Source organism: Manacus vitellinus, unplaced genomic scaffold (genome assembly GCF_001715985.3).
Source record: "Manacus vitellinus isolate BGI_N305 unplaced genomic scaffold, ASM171598v3 scaffold_15_pilon, whole genome shotgun sequence".
Taxonomy (NCBI): Eukaryota; Metazoa; Chordata; class Aves; order Passeriformes; family Pipridae; genus Manacus; species Manacus vitellinus.
The window spans coordinates 7,506,233-7,526,308 of NW_021939122.1; the positions used below are offsets into that span (position 1 = coordinate 7,506,233).

The following is a 20,076-nucleotide window of genomic DNA, read 5'->3' on the forward strand; positions in this document are numbered from 1 at the left end:
AGTTGCACGAGCTGTGGTGACCCCTTCCTCTTGATGGATATTTTTAAAATGTTCAAGGATTTTAAAATAGCTCACTGAGAACTTCCTTGAAAGTGACAGCTCTATAAAGATATGACTGACCCATGGGTTTGTCACTTTGAGGAACTCCATGCACTCCATTTTTTTGCAAGTCATCATGAGAATCAAGTTCCTCAGCACAACATGAACATCTGCACAGGGGACTGATCAGCCATTAGTCTCCTTTGGCAAAGTTCATTATGCAAGGAACAGGAGATCACAATTGTTAGTGTCCCTTTTATGTTAACTGCCTTTGGAGCAGGGAACTAATAATGTAGACAACACATTAAATCAGTACAAGGTACATCAAAGGAGGGTTTATATCACAGAACAAACAGCTTTGTGTGGGAATCTCCATGGGTGGTGGCAAGAAAAGTGATGGTTAAAAACGACACACAGCAGGGTGTTCACAATGTCTGACTTCAGGCACTTACTGCAGCCTGCCTACATTCCCCTTGATGTTAATGGGTAAAAGGTAAAATCATCCAGAGGATGATTCACAGCATCTAAATAAAGCTGCTGCTCTTAATCACCCTCTGAAGAATCATCTTCCAATACTAGATGGTTAATTGTGAAACAAATCTGTTAAAGTGCATGACAATTCGGAAGTATTCTGTATAAACATATCATATGACTCTTCCAAAACAGAGCAACTATTTAATTAATCGTGATTTCAGTAGCTTAAATTCTAGAAAAATGTTAATGGAAAAGCGTATTTTTATTCTATCTATTAAGTTGTAATTGTAAAATACTACTTTAAACCAATGCAAATTGTTTCACTAGACAGTAATAAAGCCAGAGAAGCCACTGCTGACTTCAAAAGCATCATTATGGTAAAATTGACTCAGAATTCTTGTCATACATTACTCTCTAATCCACAGCTATTAACATTCTTTGCTATGCTATTTTCAACTAGAAAGGGGCATAGCTCATTTGGCTTAAAACATTTACACTCAAATACAAACCTTGAGTAGCAGGTCAGGAAACTCTCCCAGTTTTACCAGAGGGCTAGTGGCAAACTTGACTGTAGCTACTGGTGCCAAGGCAAAAAACATTTTGATTTTCTTAGCCAGCTGTGGCAAAGTCGAAAAAGCAGCGAAAGCTGTAAACAATGTAAGAACAATTAACAAACCTCACTGTCACAAGTTAGATGAGATTTTTCCCCAGTAGGAATTCTACAAAAATCTATGAACAACTGTGCCAAAGTATTTTTACATTAATAGTTTGATTGTAGTATCTAGGATCAATTTAGATAATGTAAATTAATCTAGTTACTACAAAACACAAATTAAATGCTTCCAAAAAGCAAATTAATGCTTACTCACCCAACATGTCTAACTCTTTCTATTAGAAGGTCTAAAGCACATGCCTTACCTACAGCAAAATATTCTGGAAATGGGAATCTTAATTCTATGTGTCTCACGAGTCTAATTCTGTTATGCACAGCTCATCAATTTGTTTTAATAGAAGCCATTCTGCTGGATACCCATGACTTCAACTTATCATTTCAACACCCTTCCACTTTAAAGTAAACACAAAAGGTTAAGTATTTTCATTTCAATGCTGATGAATATTCCAGGAAGCAGCTAAAACCCAGAAGCAGTAGATTTCAAAAGCCCTACTTTTTCATCATTAAACCACATATGTGGAACTTAATACCATTTCGAACACAGTATAGCCTAACAAATGCATCTCTTCACATACCCATTGTGGTGCCTTGTGAATGGCCAACGTAAAATACTTGTTCCTGGCCAGTTTTTGCCAAAATGAAGTCCACTGAGGCTGGAATGTCATACTTAGCCATTTCATCAAAGCTACAAAGCAAACACAGAAAGTCAGTTCTGTAGGTAAAGTTATCAGTGAGGAACAGCTGCACAGAGCTTCCCTGCACTGTTGTCTGGACATAAAGAAACACTTCTTTTGGCTGAAGCAGAACACTGGTTTTAGAGTCTTCACACCAAGCACTGGTGAAAGCAATTAATGTTCTACTGACCGCCTGTGAATCTCAGCACACTGCACTGAGCACAAAACTCCCCTTTGCTGCCCCTACATATGTGACAGCACATGTAACAAGAAAATAATATTTTGTACCTTCACAATGTGATTGAAGATAGCAAGACAAGGATACCTGAAAACCCAGAATTCTTCCTGTTTCACTGTGAAGTGTGTATGCTTCCTGGACCAGGTGTTCCCTCTGCTGTTTCCCAGCCATACATCATAGCCAGCGTCTGCCAGCATAAAGCCAAGGCTGTTGTAATCCAAATTTGTGATCCAGTTGCTGGCATCTGCAAGCAAACCATGCTGCAGAAACACAGCAGGCCTTGGACCTGAAAAATAAAGCATTTATCATAGATTCCTGTTCATTTGGAATTGAATACCTAAGAGTAATTCAAGTGAGCCATTGCAAGTCTGTTTTAGACTTGCACTTTGAGTATTTAATTCACTTTATTTCATCTACTAAGACTAGCAATTTGTATAATTGCTTTGTCATAATGCTATGAAATCACACGCTTGTTCACAAAAGCTACTTTTTATCATTAAGGATTTTGAACTAGCAGCTTGTTAGTTTCCTAACTTGAAGCTCAAAACAGACAACAAATATGCAAGAAGCAAAAAGGAGAAAAGCAGGAGCTACAAGAAAAATACAGGTAGCCCTTACAACTGTTTCAAGCTCACAAGGACAAAGCCAAATGGCCCAAACACAGAGGCTGTTAAACTACTTTGGAACCTTCCCCTGCTCCTACACGTGGGGAAGGCATTGCCACATATGTGCTACTGAGATCTTTGTTTTCCAGTTAAGACAATGCCAAACAAGTGTGCTGAGCTCTGGAAATCTCTGCAACTGGTACTGATATTATCTCTATACAACAACTCCCTTCCATTACCAAAGCTCTGGCAGAACCTGAAGACCAGTACAGTAGCCAAAAAAACAATCTGCATTTCAAAGGACTTTCTCCTCTTGACTTTAGTTATAAAAAACACAACTAAGACGCATGTAGAAGTTAGGAAGACCCTCTTCTGACTTCCCCATCCTGAAAAGGTAGATGACACCTTCATGTGGAATACAGATCTAAAAACTGAAGGTTCCTGCTTCTACACAAGGAAAATAAATTAACATCTAATCCTTTAGGAGAAACATGACCTTCAGAAAATACGAAGACCTGTCTCTGTTTCTCATAGTGATACAGGTGTTTTGGATTTTACTTCTGCTTTAATAACTGAAATCAGACAACATGATAACTTTATCTCAATGCCAGAGATTACATAGGAATTTACAACCTCCAATGACACATCGCTCTTCTACAGTACAGAATCACACAATACTTCCTCCATTGATAATTTAGACTTGGATCTTTCAGCAGAAACAGCCAAATCAAAACTGTTTCAGTCACCTATACCTTCCATTCTAGGTCATGTCCATAAATATTTGCTGCAAGTTCCAAAAGGCAAATTAGCAATATTCCCCTTTTCTGGCAATCTTTATTCTTGTGATGGGGAAACTTCTGAATGCCTGCTTTTCTCATTTTGTTAGAAAAGCCCACAATGCATATTGTGAAACAAGTGGAGCAAATCTCCAGCTGTGCCAAACTGGCTCTGGAGACAGTACCGTTCAACACAACTGTTTACTCTGCTGCAGTAATATTAATTGATGTTAATAGGATTTTCAAGCCTAACACTGAATTTGTTTCCCTTTTAGCTTTGATACCTTTTTCCCTTTTACTAAACTTATATAAACCAGCTTCTGATTTTTTGAAGAACAGGCTCTCCTCAAGCTGCTATTGCATGTTTCATGACATCGGAAGGGGAAGACTGTTTAACTGCTTTAATGCTTTAATTCTGTTCTCCTGTTAACCTCCAATTCCTGCCAGTTCCTTTTTCACTTTACTAAGTAGTCAGCAGATCTCCACGTGAATTGCACAATCATATGACAAAGTGACTTGGATGACAATAATTCTTTTCTATCACCTGTGATCCCAAAAACCCCAGAGGGGAAATAAAAAAGGCAGGGCCTTAAACACCCTTTCTGCATAGAACATTTTGTTCTCTTCACTATAAACCCAAGAAGTTGAAGACAGACTTATTTCCATGCCCTTCTTACCCATGCTATGCAGTTGGTTTAGGTTTTTCTTTAATATTAAAACTAAAAATCATCCATGTTTTGCCTTTAGGTTCTCTGGACATTTCTCTTTTTTTTTTTCCCTGAAGAACTGTGGGTTTTGTTCCAAAACATCATGTGATACATAATTCCAAGGGATCCTATTCACATTATGCAGGTATTGCAAAAGAAAAATACGGCACATATACGCTAAGTCAGCAGTAACACATCATTGGTATCTTTCTGAGAAAAGATACCAAGTCTATAAAAACTGAAGATCAACATGAACTTTGAAATCTTCATTCTCCCAGGAGCTCATACTTCCACAAATGTGCTCAGTAATCCTTGTTTTTAAAATTAAAGCGCTCTGCAAAACGTGAACTTGGGGTCGAGGGTGCGGCAAGGGGAATGTGGAGAATTCCCAGAGGTCAGGAAACTTCTGTTTGCTTATGTCATCAATGAAGGATTCAACAAAATCAACAGGTACAAAGGCAGCCTGTCTTTTTCCTGTGGGCTTCTCTGAATTTAAGTACAAAGACACCTGCCAGGTTTGATGGGCCTCATCCATGCACTGATTTTTACATACCCCTTGCTAGAGACAATGGACAATGCAAACATCCTAACCCACACCAAACCAACAGATAAGGTCAGGAAGACTGTTGGTTAGCCTTTGGCAGGGGAAAGGGTTTTTCCACAGGTCTTGCTCACATCAAGGCTATAGGACAATCACTGATTTCTTTTTTGAGCTCCATGATTTTACCCCTAATCCTAACTTCTTTCAGTCCAAAGCATTCTAAGGCAGTGCTTAGAATATGTACAGTTTCCAGTCAAATGGGCTGCTGCTGTACAAATGTCTGTACGAATGTTTATAAGGGATGGTGTCAAGACTGATACCAAACTCAGTCACTACTTGTTCACATACTCTGTTAACACCACATGCAGCGTATGAGGATAGCAAGTCAAAGGGTACATGTCCCTCCTCTTCCACATCCATTTGTCTCATTTTTAAAGCATTTCATCATCCAGTCCTCACTAAAACCTTTGTCCATATTGCTCCCTTATAAGTCTGAGCTTACATTCCTCCTATCCTTTCTCTCCCCTGCCTCCTCACCTGTACACCTCCTGCATCTCTTCCATGGTTGTACATCAGCTTTCACAGTAATCCTTACAGCTTGTAACAGCACTCTGGTAGCATGTGCCAATGCTCTCCCAAGGCCTCATCAAATCACATCCATAAAACAACCTGGCTGGGGGTTACTGACATCAACTACCTGTAACACATCCTAATTTGAAATATATTTTTAAATGTTTGTACTCAAGATATTCTGAAGCAATTTTATCCTTTTCTTTTTTAACCTATTTAAGCAGCTGTGTAGAATGCAGTATTGGTCTGGCTTGTACCTTACTGAAAAGGGAGCTTCAGAGAGGTTAAATTTAAGAAATAAATTCTTATTTTATGCAAAAATCAAGCAGTAATTATTTTGTGAACATTCTAGTGAGAAGTCTTGCAGTTTAGTTATACTGCACCAAAAGAGGTACATGATCTGGCCCTACTTCTGAAAACAATCGTGCATTTTAAACAAACTACTTGTTAAAAGGAACCATTTTTAAAAACGGGGGTTGAAATAACCCAACAACGTTACAACCAATATCTTTTCAAGAGACTTTATCACTTTAAAACCCCAACAAATCTAAACCCTTATTTTTCACTTGCCAAAAAAAAAAAAAAAAAAATCAACCAACCGTGAACAGCTTTGTATTAATGACACAAAAAGATAATGCCAGGAAAACATAGCTTTTTAAATCCTTTTCCCTTCCTTTATTCAAGCCACTCTACAAGTGCCTAATCTATTTTGTCCACAACATTCACCAGTAAAATCTTCTAATTGCATAGGTCATGTAGTCTTTAATCTTTTTCTGGATTATTACAGGAGCAAAAGTTTTATAAAGCAATTGAGCTTTTTCACTACTTCCCATTTTTCCAAATGGACAGAAATCTTACCTTTGCCTCCCTCATAGCCCTTTCTTCCATAAGGAATTCTGTTAATGGAAAGGATATACCCATCTTCTGTTGTCACTTCGTACTCCTCACTAGGGTATCCCCTGAAGGTGATAATTTCGCTCTGAGGAAAGAAAAGAAATCATCTTGGAGCCAGACTGTCAGGCTCCTCAGTCCAGGAACATATGCAAAGTACACTGGGTTTCTTCTAAAGACAGCAATGCAAAATTAAAGGATGTGGTAGGAATGTGCAATACCACCTGCCCATTCAATGCAGGCAGGTTTTCTTAATGAGACTTACCCCAGTACAGAGTCAGGAACTAACCAGTGCACAGACCTTATCCCAGGAATCTGAGAGGACTCCCTGGCCTGTCCCTAGCCACATGGGGCTTACAGCAAGAAAGAAGATGGAAGTGTTGACAAGGAGACTATGGTAACAGGACAAAACACCGGGATCCAGATTTGGCAGACAAAAATTTAAATTGTCTGCTCTCAAGAAAACAAGTATCTTCTGGTAATAAACAAGTGAGGGCAGAAAAAACTGGCTGGCATCACTGCGGCATATGGAAGGAGAGAAGGATGTGCCATTTCTCTCCTTTCTCCTCAAGCCTTATGTCTGTTGCAGAGCTTTAAGTGACTTTGTTGACAAACCAAACAAGAAAATAGCAATAAAAATCTCTACACTCATTTAACCCTATAATTTCATTATTAGTTTTATCTTCTATCTCTTAAATCTTGGGCTTTATGTTATTTTATTTTGATGCAACTCCATTAGGGCAGTGAGCTTGCTATTTAACTGGTTTCATGACATCAACCTGTCTTGAGAAAATGTAAGAAATGCAGGACATGATCAGAGTTCTACTCTTAGACTGCTGGGCAAGGAAGGGGAGGAGAATTTAATTATGCATGCTATTTCTTTTAAATATCTTTCATTATCCACAGTGACACTAACATTCCAAAATGATTTCAAGGCTAGCTTCTATTCAAATGCTATTAGCCTTAGACTAAATGATTATTTTCAGTCCTTGAAAGTGTATTGGCGTGATCCAAGCACTTCTATTCTCAAAGACCTCGAGCATTTCTAGCTTAAAGTATCTCCTCGCACATGTGAAAAAAATCGCAGTTTAGACGGGGCACAGGAAAGAGCAACTAATACCAGTTACCAACAGCTACCAACAGCAAATACGTTCACGAGCTGGCTACTGCAGCAGGAGGAGAATGAAGTTAAGAGAGTAAATGCCGAATGGGGAGAAAAGCAGTTCTGGGTTAAGAACGCGCGACCGCGGCGCTGAGAGCGCCGCAAGTGTGCTCCATGAACATCCGCTTTTCTAGCAGTAAAGAAAGAATGTCCGGACTCTGGCAAAAAACCCATAGATCTACAGACAATATGTGAGAGAAAGATTCGCCACACGCAATAGGGGACAATGAAGGACCTGGAAGGAGGAGAGGAGAAGAGAAAGAGGAGGTGTAAGCAGCGAGTGTGAGCAGCTGCAGCCCTGGGCTGGCCGCGCACAGGTGGCCGGAGCCTCCGGGGCTCCCTCTGCGCCGCTCCTCGCCCCGGCACAGCCCCGGCACCGCCCGCGGCCGCGCCCGCTCACAAGGCTCGAGCACTTTCCCCCACGCCGCGCCACTCACGATGTTTCATGTTGGTTTCGGGGTCCACATTCTCCTCCCTGCGGCGAACGCGCCCGAGCCGGCGATGCTCTGCAAAAGGAGAGCGGCGACCACCAGGGCCCGCCATCCTGGTCCTGCAAGAACGATGCGGACGCCGCGGGGAAGCAGAACCCGGCACGCAGGCTGCGAGCGGGCCGGTCGGGGATTATGTGCCGCCCCTCGGGACAGGGGCGGGGGCAGCGGCGCGGCGGCGGGGCGAGGGCGGGGAGGCCGCTCTAGCGGCGGTACGAGCGCGGCGGGGCCGGGCGGGGTGTGTCGCCGCACCCGGCGGTGCCTTGGGCGGAAGAGGGCGGCTGCAGCCCGCCGGCCCGCCCGCGCCGCTGCCGGGCGCGGGGATGGCCCGGCGGGAGGAGGCACCGGCGCGGCCGCCGCTCGGCCCAGCGGCGCGGCCTATGGGCGGGCGGGGCCCGCCGCACCGCCCGCCCGGCCTTGGGCCGCCTGAAAGCCGCCGTGATTCAGCGTTTCTCCAGCAATACCATGTGGATCCCCCCGCCTCTCCCTGGGCTCCATTTGCAGGAGCCGCTCAGCCTCCGGAACGGCGCCCGTGGACTTGCCTCCCAGCCCTCCTCGTCTTCTGCATCTGCCCGCACTCCGGAGCCTGCAGAGCCTTCACGGAGCCGCCCTGCGAGGGTCTGCTGTCTGTTCTGACTGCCCGCAGCAGGGCCCAGGCAGAAAGCGGCGGCAGCAGCGAGGAGGGAGGGGATGAGCCGCGCCCGCCGCGGGCTCTCCCTTTGTCCGCAGGGAGCATCCCGGGGATGCCTCCCCGGCGTGCCGGGTACCTGCGCCTCGGGAGCCGCCGGCCCTTCCTAAGGACTGTACAGCGTTGCCAGCAATCACTGCCATTCTTACACAAACAGATCGTTCGTCCATCATCTGCGAGCATCGTCTAAACATAGCAAACCTAATACAAGCGGGCTTAAGTTACACGCCGGCACGCAGTTACAGCAGGGTTATCATCACTGCTTCCTGCAAACCTGCGGCAACTAATTGGCAGGCACTGCGTTGCGTAGCTATAATTTCCCAGAGAAGCGTGTCTGTGGTCAAGGAGTATGTGACTGGGCTTGAAAAAACTTGGACCAAATTCAATCCTTTAATATAAATATTCATGTTAATAGGCCAGGCCCATATCCATAGAATAATACAGAAACCTGATACTAAACACACAGCGGTAGAGCAGGAGGGTGTCAGGAACTAAAATGTTTCTGTTTATTTAGAAAGCATTAAGATTTTAATCGAAAAATCATTGAAATTTTCATAGCATACCCTTGTTTTGATACGTTGATATGTCAGTAGATACAATGACACTGTGTGATCCTTTGCATTCCTGGATCCCATTTCTTAGGATTGTTTGGTTTTAAAGAACTTGGGTAACAAAAATATTGCTCGGTGAGTCACTTGGGTTGTTTTGTCAAATTAATTACAGAGCATTCTTCCTTTGTAGGGGAAAACTCAAATTATAAAATGCCACAGCTGCTACTTTCAAATGTAGTAATTATATACTAACTTAGGCTATATTGAAACCTGCATAATATACGATATTTAAAGTGATCCTGTTATTTATACCATTCATACCATTTAATGGTATCATTCATTTACATTATTTTAATAATGAAAATTTCAGGCAATTGTTTGGCTGGGCTAATGATATGAGGGGGAAATTCTTTGTCAGCATGTATACTTTTCAGCTCCAAGGAAATGTCCAGATATGAGTTTTCTCCCACAAAACGTGTAGATATTTTTGAAGCCATTTCCTATTCTTGTGTATGTACAGAACACTCAAGTAAAGTCTTTGTATAAAACAGGAATGCAGTTGTTGTTCCCCGCCCACTTCTGGACACGTGTTTTCCAAGAAGCTTCTTCTGCATTTCCTGCTATGCAGTGCAGCTTTCCCTGATGGCAGTCTGCCCAGCTACAGCTTTCCCTGAACTGAAACCAGCAGGGATGTAGGAGGATTTCTGAATTTTCCCGTGCGGTGCCCACCAAGTTACAAAGATGACTGCAGAAAGGCATTGCATAACTGTTCTCTTACTCTATTTTAAGCACTTTCCTGCATTTATTTTATTTAATAGGCATTTGTGTCAGACCATAGCATATAGATGCAACTAAATTTATAAAAAACAAGGAAACTGGAGCAAATTTTTGCCCTCCAGCTGGAAGATTGCTGCATTTTCCCATATGTACCAAGCAATATACCAGAGACAACAGACACCTGGGTCAGAAGGAGAGATCAGGAATCCAGAGATACTTAGTAGCATAATGAATCATTGGTGTCCACATTTGATTTTGGCATTTCAGAAACCTTATAAACACACTTTTCTACAACTACCTGCAACACTTATTTTCCATAAAATACATGAATATGTGTAGATACTCTAATCCATTTTCCTTCTCAATTCACTGTCTCTTTTCATCACTTACCAAATACCTGGTTGCTAGAACCTTGAAGGTTATTCAGAGTAGTAGCTGTACTAACCTTTTTCTTGAGCTCTGAAACATCAACTCCAACAACCCCTCTGAACACACACATACACACACAGTCACTCAAATGAGACACAAAGAGGTGTGTGTGTGTGTTACTAAGGCTCTCCAGATTCTGATACAAACCAGAAGTTCTAAGTAAGACCGATTTGTTGGGGGTTTTTTGAAAGAAGGAAAAAGAAGAAGAGGGAAAGGAGGGAAAAGAAGGAGAAGAGGGAAAGGCAAAAGACAGCCTTGTCCTGGAGAGTCGCTGCCTGCCAGGAATTCACTCCATGCGACTGGAACTCATGCTGCCAGGAGCGGTCCCCAAAAGAGCAGTTCCCCAGTGGCTGCCCCAGCTTCCCCCCGAACAGCCCAGGGTCACTGGAGGCAGTTGGACAGAGCCACAACCTGGCCAAACCCAGAGGATAAGTGCAGTTTACCACCAGATCCAGAGGTTCCCTCTGCCTTACATATGTGGGAAGGTGGGGATATAGACTGTTCATACCACAGAAGATAAAGTTTTATAAGCCAGAACCTACAATTCTCAATTACAAATTGGCAGTCAGAGGTTATATAAATTTATAAATAAAAACATGGAATACCATTTATTCTTGTCTGTAGTTGCAGAGATTGAACATGATGGCAGCAGCAGCAATTATGAGGTGATAATGAGGTTTGATATAAGTGATTTCTGGCTTTTTAGGACAGAGGGACAACCTGTGCATCCTCCACTAAAAACTTCACAAAAGAAGCCAATTGAGGCAGCCTTATATGCACTTTTATTTGATTATTCCTACAAAACAGGGCAGGGGGGACACCTCAAATTAAAAATTAAACATGTTTTTTAACAAGATGCTCTCAAGTTTAAAAATGGAATGGATTCAAGAATGGAGAGAGGTTCTGTGATATTTATGGGTAAAGATGAAACAAATCTTATATAGATAAAGTTTTTTTTGTTACTACAATGAAAATCAGTCTACAATCAATAAGTAGCATATTACATAGTAATAAAGAATTATCAGTAGTCTGGATCGAATTATTAAAAAAAGAGGCAATAATAATGCCTTTAAAGTACTTATTTACAGAACAAATTCTACTAAACCAGTCTGCATTTTTTATTTTTTTAAACTAAGCATCAGTGAGTTGTTCATATCCATACAGTCCCCAAGCTGTGCCCTTCTCTTTGTTACCATGTGTGTAGCTCTGTAACACAGCATTGCTGTTGCTCCCAACAGGCCATAAGCTTTGCACTGAGTTTGCATGGCCTTGGGACTGAGGCTTGCCAGGTCTGCTCAGTTTGACCTTGTCCTGATCCACCTGTGACTTTGTTTTGTTTGGCACAACTGTGACAGCAGTTTTTTGAACTGACTGCCTATATCTAACTTGGTTTACGAAAGGTTAATTCTGGGTTTATGTAGGGAGAAGCGACAAACAGTTCCTGCAGGTGGGATGAGATATTTAGTACTCTCAGACAATGACACAGTCCAGAGAAACACAGGCCTGGTACAACAGCAGAGACCTTGTGATGGGGAGGCACAGGATGAAGGAGAACAGGCAGGGGCTGTGCTCATGTGCATGACCAAACACCAATAAAATCGGAGCCTAAAGCATAATGTAGGTGTGCAAAGGTGCAGAGGTGAGAGGAGGAAATGACCCTTCCTGAGCCTGTACATGATAACCAGGTCAGCCCACACTAGACTGAAATATTCCCCCTATCATAGATAACCCCTGCCTTTGAACAGAGTAAATGCTGGAAGCACTAGGAGCTTTTGCCACATTCTCCACAACACAGAGTAATATATGGCACAGAGCCAGGCTGAAAAAGAGCAGCTTCTTGATGCAGCAGTTTCGATTCTCCAACTGCAGACTGTTCTGCTTCTTCGGCAGACTCAGAGAAAAGCTGCAGTTTCACTTTCTGTTTCCCGTGAAAGTGGTCACAGACCACATGATGATTGGATTCTATAAAATGGGAAGCATAACAACAGTGAGCAGCACTCCTTCAGCTTTGAAGCTACCTGAAGACAAGTGAGCAGAAAAGGAAAACCATGAGGTAAGATAGCAACCCAGTCCCTGAAAGATGCTTTTTCTCTATGCCACAGGAAAGTAATGCTTATTATTTACATAAATGTAACCAGTGAGGGACTTTGAGCATTGAAACAACAGAAAATATTTTACAGAATATTTACTAGAAGAATCAAAATAAAATAGGGATGCTTTGGAATATTGTCATGTTATTGCTTCTCCAACAAGGTTCAGTTTCTGTAAACAGAACAGAAAGTCAGAAAGATTGTGTGCATGCAGTTTGGGAATAATGTGGATAACACATTCATGTTTTTTTGTTGCCAAGTCATGTTTATCCTAGTCAAGGCCCTTTTTGTGTCTCATGTCCTGCCAGTGAGGAGGAGCACAAAAAAGCTGGGAGGGAGCACAGGTGGGACAGGTGACTAAAACCAGCCAAAGGGATATTCTACACCATAGAATGTCATGTTCAATATATAAACTGGGGGAGTTACTTGGAAGAGGGGCTGATTGGGGTGTGGGGATGGGGTCTGGCATCAGGCAGCAGGTGTTGAGCAATTGTATTGTACATCACTCATTTTTCCTTGAGATTTATCTTTCCCTTTTATTATCATTTTTTACTATTATTATTAGATTTTACTTTGTTTCAATTATTAAACTGTTCTTATCTTGCCCTACAAGTTTCTCTTTTGATTCTCCTCCCCATTCCACCAGGGTGGGGAGTGGGGATGAGTGAGCAGCAGCAAAGTGCTTAGTTCCCAGCTGGGCTTAAACCTCAACAGGGACAAAGGGGTATTAAGGACCAGCTGTATGTAAACAGGGTCTGGTCAGTAAGTGTGTGTGTTTGTTTAGGGGTGAAGCACCTGGAGAGAGAGAGGCTTCCTGACCAGACACTGGATGTCCAAAGCCAGCTTCTGAGGAGCCATAGGGTTAGTGAGTGAGCACGTGGTCTGTACCAGCAAGTGGAGTGGGCCTGTACACCCAAATGCTGTCAAACAGGGAGACTGCTGTGATCTGGGATCCAGCTCCTGGGTGTGATAGTATAACTATAAGATAAGAATGGTACCATGATCTGACAAATGAGGATTTACAAATGCAGGAAACTCAAAATTTAATTTATAACATAAACCATAAAATGTATAGAGACATAGGAAAGGCACTAAATCACTTTCTCTATATGTTAAGAGAACCTCTTTTGGGTAGGCTTCAGCAATTGTTCCCAGCACAGGATATATGTTTCTGAGGCCCAGAGGTGTGCCAGCTTTACCACAGAGACCAGCCCTCCTCTTTAACATCCAGAACACCAGCTCTGTTGTAATGTAAGAGATGTCCTCATACACAGGCAAGGAGAATTACTAAAATAACTATTCAGCACTTTAGACCTGTGGTTCCCCACAGCTTTGGCTCATTTGAAGTGTTGTGGACTAGGGGCATGAGGTGAGGTATTGTCTGCCTTTGAAGTATATCATGCGTGGTTTAAAAACAAGAACAGCAAAAGGCAAATAGAATATAAGTATGTTTTTCTTTGATTTCTTCTAGTACCATTTCCAAGAATTCCTTGAAGACTTCCCTGCTGCAGTTACAATGTCATTTTACATGGACTTTGCTGAAGCAGGATGTAGATCTTGACGACCTAGAGGAAACAATAGTCAATCAGATCAAATATTTCACAGAATCTAACGTAACAGATTATAATCTACTATCCTATATATGTCACCTAAAGAATTCAAATGAGAAAGCCCTGAGAAATCTCCAGAAAGCTGAAGAAATTGTTCAAAAACGTCATCCAGATGAAATTGCCAGGAGAAGTCTGGTTACCTGGGGGAACTATGCCTGGATCTGTTACCACATGGAGAGATACGAAGAAGCTCAAACTTATGTAAGCAAAGTGGAAAACAGCTGCAAAAAGCTTTCCATTACTGCTGATGGGAAGATGCAGCTTCCAGAGGTCTATGCTGAGCAAGGATGGGCATTATTAAGTTTTGGGGAGAAACACTTTGAGAGAGCAAAGAATTGCTTTGAAAATGCTCTAAAGGATGAACCCGATAACCCAGATTTTAATGCCGGCTATGCAACAGCACTGTATCGCTGGGAAAATTTAGCTTCCAGATGTGGTGAAGACACAAGCCCATCCACTGAGGCCTTGAAGCGGGCAGTGGAACTGAATCCAGAGGATACTTGTGTCATGGCATTACTTGCATTAAAACTTCAGGATTTAAATCGAGTTGATGAAGGTGAGAGGTACATTGAAGAAGCTATGCAAAAAACCCCTGATCTTCCTTATTGCCTGCGATATGCTGCTAAATTTTACAGAAGGAAAGGAGAAGTGGACAAGGCAGCGAAGATTTTGGAAAAGGCCCTAGCACTGATACCAAATTCTGGCTTTTTGCATCACCAACTAGGAATCTGTTACAGAGAAAAAGTATTTCAATTGCAAAGAACAAGAAATGCACCTCAAGATCAAGTGGAGAGACTCATCGAACTTGCCATTTCTCATTTTGAATTTGCAGCAGACCAAAAGAAAAAATTTGTTGCTACCCAAACTGGCCTAGCAAACGTGTATGCACTAGGCAAGAGATATGAAGAAGCAGAAAAGATATTTCAGGAACTGTTTCAGAGAAATAATCTACTCTGTTATGAAAAACAAGAGCTCTACTACAATTATGGCAATTTTCAGCGTTTTCACATGAGGTCAGTATCAAAAGCCATTGAGTACTATATAGAAGGGCTGAAAATGAAAGAAGAGTCCTTTGGAAGAAATAAGTGCAATGAAGCTGTGCAGAGATTGTTAAGACAAAAAATTGAGAGAGGTTCAAGAAATGCAACAGATTTTGGTACACTTGGACTCGTTCATAAGCTAAATGGTGAGAAACAAAAAGCAATTGAGTGCTATGAAAAAGCCATTGCTTTGGATCACAATAATGAAGAATATCAGAATGCATTATTTGAGCTACGACTCTCTATCTCAAGCTAAAGCTCACAAAAATCCTTCACACCCAAAAAACTCCAAACCCAAGGACATTTCAAGAGACTCCCTAAACTTTTGTTGTTGTTTGGTTGGTTGGTTTTTGTCTTAAGGTAGACGTTATGACCAGATGAAACATGGGTGGTATCACTTTCTGATCATAATGTAGAAACTGCAGACAATGACTCTTCATTTGTTCATTTGCTAACAGAGAGCACACTTAGATAGCTATATAATGTAACATATAATATATAATAATAATAGCTATACAATAATAGCTCATCTAACTTAGGTCTTCAATGCTAATGCGGGTCTAAATGATTATCAGTAGAACACAGAACTTCTAAGCTAAAAATGAGATATTACCTTCTACTGAGAAAAAGATAAGGGAATCATATGGTAGTATTTTGTCTAGATAGTTGAAAGGCATGCTTAAACCAAAATGGAATTTCTGATGCTTTTTCAAGTATTTCAAAAATATCTTTTGTAGAAGGAACTTTTGTTGAAGGCTTGTTCAGTTTACTAACTTGTATGCTGTTTAATTATGAAAAATATTAAAAAACATTGTTTGCTGTAAAGCTTATAAAATGTGTATTATTGTTGTGAACTACGAAAGGGTATTAAATCCATCAACTATTGCTTCTGGTATCTCTCTGCTGACCAGTCTTCCTGTTAGTGGATTAGGTAAAAGGAAAATGGCCATTTGAAAAAATAACAGGGATAGAGTTTTGGAAGGATGTGAAAGACTCAGTAGATAACCCCATTTATTTTCCCTGGGGTCTCAGCAAAACTGGCTTCAGAGGCGTTGCACCAGAGAATCAAACTATGCACAAAACAGCACCTGTCTCATTTACCCAAAACCACACTATGAGGAGCCACTACAGCAAACATCTGGAGAGGGAGGAAAGGCAGTCCCTGAGCTGCCAAAGAGATGGCTATCTGTGGCCGTGGTTGTGAAACAAGCCATGGGTAGCAAACACACACAAGAAATGACCTAAAGTGGGCACCGAGGGCAGAGCACAGCTGGAGACAAGAGTTGCATGAGCACCAGAGAGCAGGGCAGCAGAATGCAAGGGGCATTGGAAAGTGGGGTGGGTGCCCCCAGAGTCTGGTGAATGGGATAAAGGGCTGAAATGACAGAATGGGTGGACAAGGTGATCATCTTCAGATATTTAACTAAAAGTCAATATTCTTTACAACAGCCCAGCCTAATTCCACAGTAGCGTGCCTTCGTATGACAGACCATGGTGCTCAGGGAAAACTAATGCTGTAATTCCAAATCACTTCTGAGCCCTAGCCAGTTGTGTAGCATGAAGCAAACTGGTGACAGAGCCCATGTCAGGAAGGCTGTGCACTTTAGTTCCCAGCCATCCTGCAATATTCCTGCCCCGACAACAGCGCCCCTGTATGGACAGAATGAAAGCCTGAAAGAGTGCAAAGCACAGTGCCAGATCAGAAAACAGGAACAAACCTCTTCCTTCTCAGCTCTCCCTCAGAGAGTCTTTCATAAAGAAAGAGCCACCTCTGTCTCAGTCACGGCTGTGTCGTACTGAATCTTGATGGCACTTGTCACCTCTTGCTGCAGCTGTTTGTGTCCACAGACAAAAATTCAACATCCTTTTGGTCTAATTCTGCTGTGACAGAATAAGCTATTGCTCCGTTTGTCCACATGTGCTGTTTCATGCCTGTATCACTAGTGAGCGACCGCAAATGTGTTCTTTTGATATTTTTTGCTAGTCTTGCAAAGCACAGTAGTGTTGAACTAAATATCATAGAAAATCCACACAGGAGGAATGATGCAGTATAGCTGCCAGTTGTGTCCACCAGCCAACTTGTAGGAAAAAAAAATGGGTTTTTAAAGATCCATTAGTATTCTGATAATTCAAGAATGGAGAGAGGTTCTGTGATATTTATGGGTAAAGATGAAGGAAATCTTATAAAGTTTTTTTTGTTACTACAATGACAATCAGTCTACAATCAATAAGTAGCATATTACATAGTAATAAATAGTCTAATGCAAGAATTATCATTAGTCTGGATCTAATTATTAAAAAAAGAGGCAATAATAATGCCATTAAAGTACTTATTTACAGAACAAATTTTACAAAACCAGTCTGCATTTTTTATTTTTTTAAACTAAGCATCAGTGAGTGGTTCATATCCATAGATACTCTAGTCCCCAAGCTGTGCCCTTCTCTTTGTTACCGTGTGTGTAGCTCTGTAACACAGCATTGCTGTTGCTCCCAACAGGCCATAAGCTTTGCACTGAGTTTGCATGGCCTTGGGACTGAGGCTTGCCAGGTCTGCTCAGTTTGACCTTGTCCTGATCCACCTGTGACTTTGTTTTGTTTGGCACAACTGTGACAGCAGTTTTTTGAACTGAACTTGATTTATGAAAGGTTAACTCTGGGTTTATGTAGGGAGAAATGACAAATGTTTCCTGCAGGTGGGATGAGATATTTAGTACTCTCAGACAATGACACAGTCCAGAGAAACACAGGCCTGGTATAACTGACCTTGTGACGTGGAGGCACAGGATGAAGGAGTGCAGGGGCAATAAAGGGTTCTTATATGCGTGACTCAACACCAATAAAATAGGAGCCTAAAGCATGACGTAGGTGTGCAAAGGTGCAGAGGTGAGAGGAGGAAATGACCCTTCCTGAGCCTGTACATGATAACCAGGTCAGCCCACACTAGACTGAAATATTCCCCCTATCATAGATACCTCTGCCTTTGAACAGAGTAAATGCTGGAAGCACTAGGAGCTTTTGCCACATTCTCCACAACACAGAGTAATATATGGCACAGAGCCAGGCTGAAAAAGAGCAGCTTCTTGATGCAGCAGTTTTGACTCTCCAACTGCAGACTGTTCTGCTTCTTCGGCAGACTCAGAGAAAAGCTGCAGTTTCACTTTCTTTTCCCGTGAAAGTGGTCACAGACCACATGATGATTGGATTCTATAAAATGGGAAGCATAACAACAGTGAGCAGCACTCCTTCAGCTTTGAAGCTACCTGAAGACAAGTGAGCAGAAAAGGAAAACCATGAGGTAAGATAGCAACCCAGTCCCTGAAAGATGCTTTTTCTCTATGCCACAGGAAAGTAATGCTTATTATTTACATAAATGTAACCAGTGAGGGACTTTGAGCATTGAAACAACAGAAAATATTTTACAGAATATTTACTAGAAGAATCAAAATAAAATAAGGATGCTTTGGAATATTGTCATGTTATTGCTTCTCCAACAAGGTTCAGTTTCTGTAAACAGAACAGAAAGTCAGAAAGATTGTGTGCATGCAGTTTGGGGATGAAATCCAGGCCAGATTGGTGCCCAGCCAGAGTGGTCTAATCTGTGTCTCAAACCTGGGCTTGTGACATTCATGAACATTCATTTTCCACAAATCTCTTTTCATCAATTAGTCTCCACTGTTGTTTTCAGCCATGGACACTGTCATGATTCTCAGATGAGGCAATAAATAATGACATACATTTCGTTTTGAATTGAATAGGTCTATTTAAAGGCTTCAATCTATTCCTGCTGATTTGGGAGCCAGCACCTGTTCTGTGATATTCACCTGTAGCCAAAGCTTTCTAACAAGATATGGTAATAACGGGAACTTACTCTCACTTCCCCTTCATCCCAGAAGAACTGTAATTACCTCACATTTAGCTTTGTAATTAGGAACTGTTGTTAATACCAATCAAAACATCAGTTACGTAGAGGAGATTATTTGAGAAAGGCAAAGAAGTTTGTAAGACAAACTTATGCTTTAACAGCTGTTTTAAGTACCTTTACTGACCTTTTTCCAGTACCTCTGTGTCAGATGGTTTGGGTGGAAACATGTCCTTCCTTCCCATTGTCCCAGAACCTAAAAGAATTGCTTCCCAGTTCCTCCTTGGTTTGCCTCCTCATTATTTTGCAATCTTTCCACTCACTCCTTTTTTTACCCAAAAGACATGATTGTGCCGTTGAGCAGCAGCACACAGTGTACCACACAGGCTGTTAGACACTAGGTTTTACAGGAAGGACAGCAGAGAAGTCTTTTGAAGAAAGAAGGACTCGAGTGAGAAGCCTCAGTAATAATACGATTCCTTCTCCCTTACTAAAATGTCATCTTCCCTGTGTTGTAAAGGTGTGTCTTTGATAAGATTGTGTGATAAAAGCCTGACTGTGAAGCCACACAGAGGCATATGCAGGTAATGGCAGGAGGAGAAATCCAAGTAACACCTTGCCCTGGGTGCTCCCAGGCAAAGAGCCATCATCCCACCCCCAGGCACACAGGAGTGGCGCAGAGGCTGAAGGGCAGGTGAGAGCTCCCCAGTGCCTCTGTCAGGAACATAAGCCACCACCCAGCCCTTCTAGGGCTACTCCAGGGGACGATCAGCACCACGGCTGGGGGGACACCCAGCATCACCAGGGGTCTACACGAGTGCCTTACAGTTTAAATTGCTTAGGGATATGGGACACATTATGGGATGTGAGAAAAAGCATTAGGGGATTGCATGAGACTTATTATGGGATGTTTGGGGAGGGCACCAAAGGCAGGGAATTAAGGGATCTGGGTGATTTGGGAAGAAAAAACTGTTGAAAAATAGAGAGGGAATGTCCTGGTTTCACCTGGGATAAGAATTTTTTCTCAGTAGCTGGTACAATGCTGTGTTTTGGATTCAGTATGAGAATAATGTGGAAAACATTCATGTTTTGTTTGTTTGTGGTTTAAAAACAAGAACAGCAAAAGGCAAATAGAGTATAAGTATGTTTTTCTTTGATTTCTTCTAGTACCATTTCCAAACATTCCTTGAAGAC

The 20,076-nt window shown here is 41.9% G+C and overlaps 2 protein-coding genes across 2 annotated transcripts in view; one reads left to right on the plus strand and one right to left on the minus strand.

Moving 5' to 3' along the window:
• LIPA (lipase A, lysosomal acid type) overlaps positions 1 to 20,076 on the minus strand; it is a 29,734-nt gene that overhangs the window by 5,159 nt on the left and 4,499 nt on the right. The window contains exons 2-5 of the mRNA XM_029958594.1: positions 6,156 to 6,276; positions 2,186 to 2,384; positions 1,762 to 1,871; positions 1,023 to 1,159 (exon numbers count right to left, since the gene is read on the minus strand). Coding sequence (XP_029814454.1) covers positions 1,023 to 1,159; positions 1,762 to 1,871; positions 2,186 to 2,295 — 357 coding nt within the window. The 5' untranslated portion in view covers positions 2,296 to 2,384; positions 6,156 to 6,276. The remainder of the gene's footprint in view (positions 1 to 1,022; positions 1,160 to 1,761; positions 1,872 to 2,185; positions 2,385 to 6,155; positions 6,277 to 20,076) is intronic.
• On the plus strand, positions 12,049 to 15,908 carry IFIT5 (interferon induced protein with tetratricopeptide repeats 5). The gene is given in 3 exon segments (XM_018069146.3): positions 12,049 to 12,297; positions 12,299 to 12,336; positions 13,845 to 15,908. Coding segments are annotated over 3 exon segments (1,647 nt in total). The 5' UTR covers positions 12,049 to 12,123; the 3' UTR covers positions 15,280 to 15,908.